A 9,566-nucleotide genomic window follows, 5' to 3' on the forward strand; every position below is an offset into this window, starting at 1 on the left:
CCTCTCCCCTGCCCCAGCCGCAGAACTCTGTCCCCACAAAATGTCTAATTATAAATGCTTCATTTTAGATTTAAATAGCATGAATAAAAAACAGACCATTTATTTCACAACTATAAACACGTGATTTTAATTTTATATATCGTATAATTTAAAAATAAACTGTTTATCAGAGTATGAAAGTAAGGGCTGGGGATAGCAAGTGATGGACAGGAGGAGAATAGAAAGGGCGGAGCTTCAAGGAAGGGGAGGGGCGATAGATATTCACCTGTTCTGAGATTTAAAAAGTGATCTTGGGTGTAACAAGGTTGGAGACCACAGCCTTAGAGTCTCCATGCTACATGAAGCTGATAGAGAAGTTGCAAGTTGTTCTTAAGTTCCCATTGGTTGGTTTTTGGGGGTTTTTAGAATGTAGAAAGAAGAGTGTCTCGTGTGTGTTTTTGCTGTTTCAAATTCCCCAGGGGTAAAGCTTTGGGAAAGATTCTGACATAGAGATGGGCCTGAATCAAACCCCCAGCTCTGTACCCTGCCAGTCTTTGTGGTTGGTTGAGTCCAGAATCAAATTTTGTGGTGCAGCCTGTCACCTGAGGTGGGCTCATCCCTTTGTATGACCGCAGAGCGGTGATAAAGCCAGTCCGTTCTTGCTCAGCCCGTGCACTGAGGATGCTAGAAGCCCTCACGGACTCAACTCTTTTTTTCTCTCTCTCAAATGCAGAAGATAGAACCTCGAAGCCCAGCATGTTCGCCTGGCACCACGCAGCCTGTCTGCTCCAGACCCTTGCAAGCGCCCCATGAACTACATGCCCATGCTCCGAGCCGAGGGGAAGAGAATGTCTTCAGCCATCTCCCGTTGCATTCACAGCAGCTAACGAGGACTCCGTACCCGATGATTCCAATTGGGGGCATCCAAATGGTCCAGGCCAGGCCAAGCACCCATCCCAGTTTGGTGCCCAGTTCAGTTGTGTCCCTACAAGCAGGATATTTTGCACCTGGTGCCAGCGGCAGCAGTAGCTTTACAGAATTCAGCCAGGCTGAGCAAAGGGGCCAGGAACTGCCGGTCCCACCAGAATCTTCATCTGTCTCCCCAGCTACAAAGGTTTCTAAATACACCCGGTCCCCACAGCGTAAAGGCAGCAGCTACTTAGAAGAGAAAATGAGGACTAGTGAACATCAGCAAAAGACGGACCAGGAGGAATACAGGGTAAAAAAGTACACTGAGCCCAGCTGCTCAGAGCAGGAAGGCTGCTCAGCTCCCAGCGACTGTCCGAGCACAAATTATGAGCACTCTCCAAAGCCTTCAACAAGCGGGGAAGAACCCTTGAAAAAAACGAGCAAGAAGCAATGTGGCAGCTCAAGCACTTACTTTGAATCATCCTGCACTTTCATCTCAGATTTCCCCGCACAGACACTAGACAGGAGCAGCAGCACCGGCTGCTTGTCGGAGCCCTCACTGAGCCATTCACACCCCCACCAGTTCTCCATCAGGAGGAGGAACCTCTCGGGAGAGCCAAGTCATCAAGGGGGAACCCATCGGAAGAGCAGCCCACACTTAGAGCGCACACGGTTCAGTCAAACTCCAAGGCAGGTGGATGAGAATACAGGAAGTACTTAAGCCTCCATTCATCTGTTCCACCTCTAGGCTTCCTATGTAAATCAACAGACATTTTCAACACTATTTCCTTTCGTATAATCATCGCTATAAGATGCACTCTAGTGTATGACCAAATCCATGGAAGATTCCTGGTTTTCTTTCTCCCCGTCTGGTATTATCTCCACATGTATGCAGTTACTTGTGCCTTTTTCTATACCTTTTGTTGCTTGAAATGTACAAAAATGTTTGAGGCTGTGAATATTTTTTTAGAGTTTTTTGGAAAGGGGTTTGTTAGACCTTGTCTTTTTTGCCATTTAGGTGTGTGTTCATAGATGCTTGAGAGATGCAGAAAGGAAAAGGTTAAGTGTTTTAAGGGAGAAGAAGATGCACTGAAAACAAAAAAAATCTTTTTTAATATTGATTAAATGATTAAAAGCAAACCCTTTTTCCTGTGTACAGAAGTTTATGATTCATATTTATTACCTGCTTTATTTAATTCTTGGCAAAGTGCTTGTTTTTTTTTTCTTGCATCACTCTGGTTGCCTATCTTTGTGCTTTAAAGAGTTGCGACTGCTTTACATTTGAAAACGTGTTTACCCTGAATTGTAAATGAAACTAGCACTTATTTTAGAGTAGGAGGCCTATTAGCAATGAATGTGAATGTCACTCCAAAAAAAAAAAAAATCTCCAATGCACCTCCCTTCTGCAGAACCCAAAAAAGCACTTTTTAAAAAAGCGACAAAAGGGTTCTTCAGAGATTTACCTGCAAGAGAATAGGGATGTATCGAATGTAGAACCCGTTCTGGGAATGGCATTTAATGGGTTTTAAAAGAGCCATTCTTATGTTTGCTTTAATAGTGACCGTCCATGGCTGGCTGCTCCCCATGCACTGCCTGAAGCCCCGTTTTCTGGGGTTTAGAAGCCCTCTCCCCCCTCCTGGGTTCAAAATGAGAATAGAGTCTCAGCCTTGCAAACCATTTCTACCCATACTTTTCTTTTTCTTTTTACAACCTCTGCCTTTCCTAATAATTCCTATGAGGCCCTTTTGAAGGAAAAAGTTATAGGGATGCAAAAAATAGCTTGTGTGCTCTTTTATTTGCACACCCGTGGCTTTGTAATCCACAACTGGCTGCATGTCTTGTTTTATTTTGTTTACCTATTTAAATGAAATGTTGCAATCACCTAGCCCACATTTTTTTGGTATTTCATAGAGATTCTGATGCCTGAGTGGCTAATGTATGGAAATAGGCCTGTTATGCATGCATAAGTAACTTTTCCCATAGCCTGTTTTTAAATATGACCATCCCTAGCAGAGCGATGGCCTCTACTGCCAATAGACGTGATACCAAATACGGAGAGATCAGATGGCTCCAATCTGCTCTGTTGCGGTAACACACTTTTAAAAATACAAATATTCCGTACACGTTTCCCCTGGTAGACAGCAGGCTCTCTATGCTTCAGTGTTCTCCAGGCAGTAGAAGCTGTACAGTTTTTTAACAATACAAACAAACAAAAAGATAGAAATACTTAACTAATGAGCCAGTTCTTTCTTCTTTCAGAGCTGGTCCAGTTTATCGGGTACATAATACACATGTAAAAACAATAATAATACATCACATATAACCCTGAATGAGGACATATTACCTTGCCAGACTTGACAAGGTATGAACAGCTCCCAACTGATGGGTGTATAATAGGGGGTGTTTTAATTAACTTCTGTAGTTGGTTTTCTTTGGGGGTAAAGGGAATTCAGCTCAAATGAAGTTACCATGGAAATAACATTATGATTGGGACACCAACTATGCTAGTGCCCAGATTTCAGAGTTTACTGGACCCCACCATGCACACAGTGTTCCCTGTATGCTGGGCACTTGTGCAGCCACTCAGGAGAGATTCAAATCCTGCCCAACTGATTATCTAGGGTTTTGTTTCTACATGTGGTGCACATTCCTAGATGCCTCAGTGCACATAAAATTATTCCATACACAGGTGGAAAAAATCCACACGCAAATGGAAAAGATTAGAGGGAACGTTGTTCCTGACTAGCGTTTTACCTAGTTTTCCTTTTCCTCAACTGCCCCACAGCATAACTGACTCCCAATCCTCCAGTCAGACCCAAGCAGACCTCACTGTGGGGTTGAACACATAGGCCCAACTCAGCAAGCCACCTCTGCCCAGGAAAACATGGCTAGGTCCCATTCATTTGAATGGGAAATTAGCACGTTTAAGTGCTGTGATGAGCAGAGGTGGACTGTGTAATCAAGGCTCTTCCGTGAGCATCATTTGAACCCAACCCTTCCCTCCATAATGGGTAAAGCTTGGAATGTCCGGGCTGTTGGTGGTTCTCTCTCTTCTTTCCTCTTGTCACATTCTTAACATTATTTCAAAGTATCATTATGTGTTTAATTAGTTGTTTCTATACATATTTGAAATTGTACATAAAGAGAAATAATGCAGCGGTTGTACACAGCCTCTGGCTACGTTGAGTGCATATGATGTTAACTTTGGGCTAGATCAAATTTGCTTTGCTTTATTTGTTACCCATATTTGAATGCTTTACCTGCCAGCGCTTTGGAAAGAGGGGTTTTTTTTGTTGGGGGGGGGCGGGGTGTTTTGCTGTCACTTCTGGAGGAAGACCACAATTCCCTCAGTATCTTGTTGCTTTCATTGTTTTTCTTCTTTTTGTTTTTCAAAAGATCAGGGCTAGGTAGAATTCTTTGCCATTGTTGCATGGCGTATGCGCACATGCACTTGTGTGTATGTGTGTGTCCCCATAGGTACAGGAATGACAAAAGCAGTGTTAAGGTGCACTCCCGCTTTGGTACCGTTCACATAACATGCAAGTCATGAGCAGGAGTAATCTGGCCTTTCTGTGCATGTGCGCACACAGGCCCCATTGTAAACTCTATGAGTTACTCACGTTATTTCGAAATAACAAGGTGAGTGTCCACACGGCAAGCCCGTTATTTCGGAATTATTTTGAAATAACAGGCTTCTTATTCTGGAATAATAAATCCTAATTTCACAAGGAATAATGCCTATTCCGGAATAGCAGTAGTGTGGACGCTCCACTGCTGCTATTTCAAAATAGCTCCTGCCCAGGGCCATTCAAAGCAATTACCCTCCTCCCCCCGCCCCATGCCTCTAGGGCTCTAAATTGAGGTGGTACGTCCACATTAGGGGAGCCTGCCTCAGATTAATTAAGAAGCTTTCCTGTAATTTGGACATGCTATTTCGAAATAGTTATTTCGGGAGTTATTATTCCAAAACAACTTATTTCAAAATACCCTTGTAGTGTAGACATACCCTGAGAGGGCAGGCAGACATTCTCAGGCCTGGCCAGGACTCCCATTGTGACAAATCTCCCACCGTTTTTGGAAAGATGCCGGGGTTGGGGTAGAATTCTGCATCATGCTCCCTCTGACAGGAATTAGCCACATAGGATCAGGAAAAAAAAATTCAGTGAAATAATCATATTAGTTTGGCTCCAAAACTCCAAGGGAAAGAGTCTGGTTCCCCGCACGCACGCACACACACAGACAAGCAGGATGGTCTTTTGGTCTGAGTACTGGCCTGGAGCATTGCAATATCCAAACTCTAATCCCAGCCCCAGCACAAATTCACCGTGTGGGCTTGAGCAAATCACTCAGCTGTGATTTGTCCACACTCTGGAAAAGACGGATGCTGCTGCAGTTGATCTTCCGAGGTTCAGATTAGCAGCTCTACTGAAGACCCGCTAAATCGAACTAAGAGGGTTCCCCCATCACTGCCGCTAGTCCTGCTCCTCATGAGGGGTAAGGGAAGTGGTCGGGAACATGTGCTCCCGTCGACCTCCTGCTGAGTGGACGGTGCCAAAACGCAATTTAAGATCCTTCAGGTCGACTTTCCCCATTAGTGGAGACCAGTCCACAAGGTGTAAATCCTGAAAACGTGGCCCAATCCTGTAAACATTTAGCACGGAGCTTTGCACTCGCTATCTTCTGCACTCTCTGCCTTAAGTACTAGGCGCACTAATAAATCTTTGCAGGCTTTACCTTGTAAGCTGGGTCTTTGTGTCCGTTCCTCCATCTGTAAATAGGGGAGAATAAATCCTGATTTACCTTCCAAAAGTTTGGAGGGGAGAAATCCGTATGTGTGCAAGCACTTTGTACCCCCGTTACAGATGAGATGAATAATAGAAAACACCGGTGAAAAAATAAAAAAAAATATAAAGTTCCCAATAAACTGTCTATGCCAGAGGTTCCTGGCGGTGGTCCAGGAAGCAACAGTGCGATGTTGGCTTACAAAGGGCTGGCTTTTCACATGGAACCAGCTTTCCACTTCTCTAGTAGCCTAACGCTCACTGTATGTTCCCCGTATGCTCCTTTTCCATGTAAGCCATCGCTTGGGCTGCCACGCGAAGGCGAAGGGGGATGGATGTGTCCACGAGAGACTCTCTCAGTGAAGCTGTGACCCACCTAACAAAATAATTTGACTCTCCATGGACTCGGTCATGCCATGTGTCAAGCCAGTACAGCAAAGCACTTACGCACGCGCCTAACATCACGCATGCAAGTTGTCACAGCTACTTCAGTGCACTTGAAGTTAAAGCACACACTGAACTTTCCTGTCAGGATCAAGTCCTCCCTGTCTGCTCCTGGAGACAGCCTGAAGCTTTGTCACATGTCAGCCCCGAGTCTTGACTGGTTTTCAGATGTATTGCAGGATACCCAAGGAGTAAACACGCCTAGTGATGCACTAACTGTGGATTTATTGCTTACGACTGGGGGACGTGTTTCATCACCTTTCTTACAGGGCAACATTTTCAGACCTAGGTCCCTCAAGCTGGGCTCTTACAGCCCTAGCGAGACACTAGATAAAAAGGATCCGATATGCAGAGTGCTCACAAATGCTGCTGAACTCCACAGGAGTCACAGCAGGTACTCGGCAGCCCTAGTGATCAGAACACCTTCGCGGGGGGTGCCAAATCTGGGTATAGGGGAAGGATGTCACAGACCCAAACAGCAGTTAAACCTTGTAATGCCCATTAAAAGTTAATGGAAGGAAAGGCCCTGACCCTCCAGGGAGTTTTGGGACCTCGCTCCCATTAATTTCAATGAGGCTGTGTCTACACTGGCATGAATTTCCGGAACTGCTTAAAACGGAATACTATTCCGTTTTCAGTTTTTCCGGAAAAGGAGCGTCTACATTGGCAGGCTGCTTTTCCGGAAAAGCCCCTTTTCCGAAAAAGCGTCTGTGGCCAATGTAGACGCGCTTTTCCAGAAAAGAGCCCCAACCGCCATTTTCGCGATTGGGGCTTTTTTCCAGAAAAGACTACTGGGCTGTCTACACTGGCCCTTTTCCGGAACAGTGTTCTGGAATAAGGACTTATGCCCGAGCGGGAGCAGAATAGTTTTTTCGGAATAGCGGCTGATTTCGTACGGTAGAGCATCATTGCTTTTCCAGAAATTCAAGGGCCAGTGTAGACAGCTCGCAGCTTATTCCGGAAAAGTGGCTGATTTTCCGGAATAAGTGGCCCAGTGTAGACACAGCCTGAGAGTTTAACCCAGATCCTCAAAGATATTTTGGCATCTCCCAGCCCTGCTTGACTTTGAATGTTTTCCCCAAAGGAGTCAAAATTTGGGTATCAAGACTTGCTAATTTGATCATTTATTTGTACTTAATTTCCTTCAATCCTTTCTTGAAAAGCCACCAAAAATCAGTTTTAATTAATCGCTTTTGTTTCTTCTATTTTTTCTTTAAATCCTCAAAAATAGCATCTAAACAAAATACATTGACACCCTAAACTGTGAAATTATAACTGTCATTACTCGAATTGTGTGTACAATTTGATCTAGCCCTTTGACTCGTTGCAACATTCTCTTTTGGTTTTCTGACTTGGTTCCATCATGTGTTGTTTCTTTTAAATAAAACCCTTCATCTACTGCACAGTATTTACAAATAAACACATATTGTAATTATTGACATCCACACTCAAAAACAAATCAGTCCCCATGACATAAAACCAATTTGTTTTCATTACTGAAATATGATGGCACTTAAGATCACTTTAGTAAATGTAATGTAAAAAAAATAATGTGTACGCAAATTTAATATACATGGTCTCATGTAAGATACATATTTGCCTTTTTTTTCTAAAAGATGTATGTATTCTGTAAGTGGAATAGTCTGTAGAAAGTTTCTATATGTTCTTAAAAATGGCAATACATTCCAAAAAAGGTACTGTAAATATGTACAGTGTACAATGGTATTTGGTAGTTTTGCCTGTAATTTTATTTTAACTCCAGTTTCTACATTTGCATCTTGCAATGTGTGTATGGTTATATCAGTGCAAAAAAATGAGAAAAAAATGCAGGTAAAAAGCACAGAGTCTGATGTAAAAAAAAAATGAAGAAGAAAAAAAAGGAAAAAAATACTCAGTATTGGATGTTTGTGACCCTTATTGTAAATGACATCTGTACTGTGAATGAGAAGTTTTTACAAGTATAATATTGCCTTTACTACAGCTCAAGACTGTGCTCAGTCTGAGCATATTTTTAAAAAAATAGCATGTTGGAATAAATTTTAAAGTCCCAACATATCACTACTTACATGACTGGCAGTTCTTAATTTTTTTTATTTTTTTTTTACTTGTGTATATTCATCAACTTGGGTTCTAGAATCATTGAGGCAAAATGTAGATCAAAGATCACGCATAGACATGCACCCAAGCCAAAGAGATTTCCACTGAAAACATCCACCACAGCCAGCACACTGCAGTAGAGCAAGTTGTGTTTTTTAGCATTGCCCACTTAGAATGCAGGAAATACTGCAGCGTGGTGAATGCTAAGGTGAAATCTGGATCCTGTTGAAGTTAATGGCCAGTTCAGTACGGCTGGGATTCCACTCTGGCAGGGGCGGCAGTGAACTGAACAGGATAAACGCTGCCTGAATATTTATTGGCTTTGATTTTTAAAATGTCTCTCTCAAATGCTCCAGGGGCCTTTGGAAATAGGACTGATTTTTTTCAACTCAAGTAAATGATTTCCCCCTTCCAAAAACATACAGCTTGTTTGGAATCCATCAACCACCCCACCCACCTACCCACTATTTCCTAGGACAGAAAAGCTCCTAACGGGTCTGTGCCCAGGGCTCAGGCACGGTCTACTCTCACTGGGAGAAGTTTTAAGTGGGGGCTGCCTCTCGTAGAACCCAGAGCCTGGTTCTGGTGACCTCAGCTGTTTGGATACGTGCAGGCCTTGGCTGTGTTGCCCAGGACCGGGGCTCCCACTGTAGAGGCCTGCTGACCCCCGCCCCTCCCCCTGCTAGATATCTGGTCAGGCTGCACAGCGCACAACCAGGCACACGTCCCCCTTGCCAGGGCCGGGCTGATTTCCACCAGCCAGTGCCAAAGTCTCTGACCCAGTGGTCACCAACCGGTCGATTGGGATCTACTGGCAGAGCTTGGAGCCTCCGACGGGATCCTGACTGGTTTGCCCAGGAGGCTAGCAAGTGCTGGTATTTCTGCTGCCCCTTCCCCCACTGCTGCTCATCTCCTGCCCTTAGGGTGCCAGGTGTCCGGTGCTGTACCGGACAGTCCGCTATTGGCGCGCTCTGTCCGGTAAAAAAAATCAGAAAATACCGGACACGTGCCATGTGCAACGTGCAATGTCCGGTATTTTCTGATTTTTCCGGCTGTGCACTGGACGGAAGCCTGGCGGGGGGGGGGGGGGGAGGCGGCTGGGAGTCCTGGCTGGGAGGCGGGGCCGCGATTGCTGCCGGGAGCCCTCAATTGGTTGAGTGTGAGGGGGAGGGGAAGCCTCCTTGCCCGTGCGTTGCCGGGAGCCTGCGCGGGACGGGCAGCGAGTGCCCAGGTCAGTCCCGCTCCCCGCCGGCCAATTTGCTCACCCCCCCCCTTCCCAGCCAGCCGGTTCTCCCTCACTTCCCCTGCTGATCCCCGGCCAGCGCTGCTGCACCCACCTCTCCCCACCCCCGCCAG

At 45.0% G+C, this 9,566-nt stretch overlaps 1 protein-coding gene across 19 annotated transcripts in view; it reads left to right on the plus strand.

Moving 5' to 3' along the window:
* Nucleotides 1–8,168, plus strand: part of HIVEP3 (HIVEP zinc finger 3) — a 399,795-nt gene extending 391,627 nt beyond the window's left edge. For all 19 annotated transcript variants that reach the window (XM_075908749.1, XM_075908754.1, XM_075908755.1 and 16 more), the window contains one exon: nt 713–8,168. In XM_075908749.1, coding sequence (XP_075764864.1) covers nt 713–1,609 — 897 coding nt within the window. In that variant the 3' untranslated portion in view covers nt 1,610–8,168. The remainder of the gene's footprint in view (nt 1–712) is intronic.
* Nucleotides 8,169–9,566: the final 1,398 nt, after the last annotated feature.

This window comes from Pelodiscus sinensis, chromosome 25 (assembly GCF_049634645.1).
Source record: "Pelodiscus sinensis isolate JC-2024 chromosome 25, ASM4963464v1, whole genome shotgun sequence".
Lineage (NCBI taxonomy): Eukaryota > Metazoa > Chordata > Testudines > Trionychidae > Pelodiscus > Pelodiscus sinensis.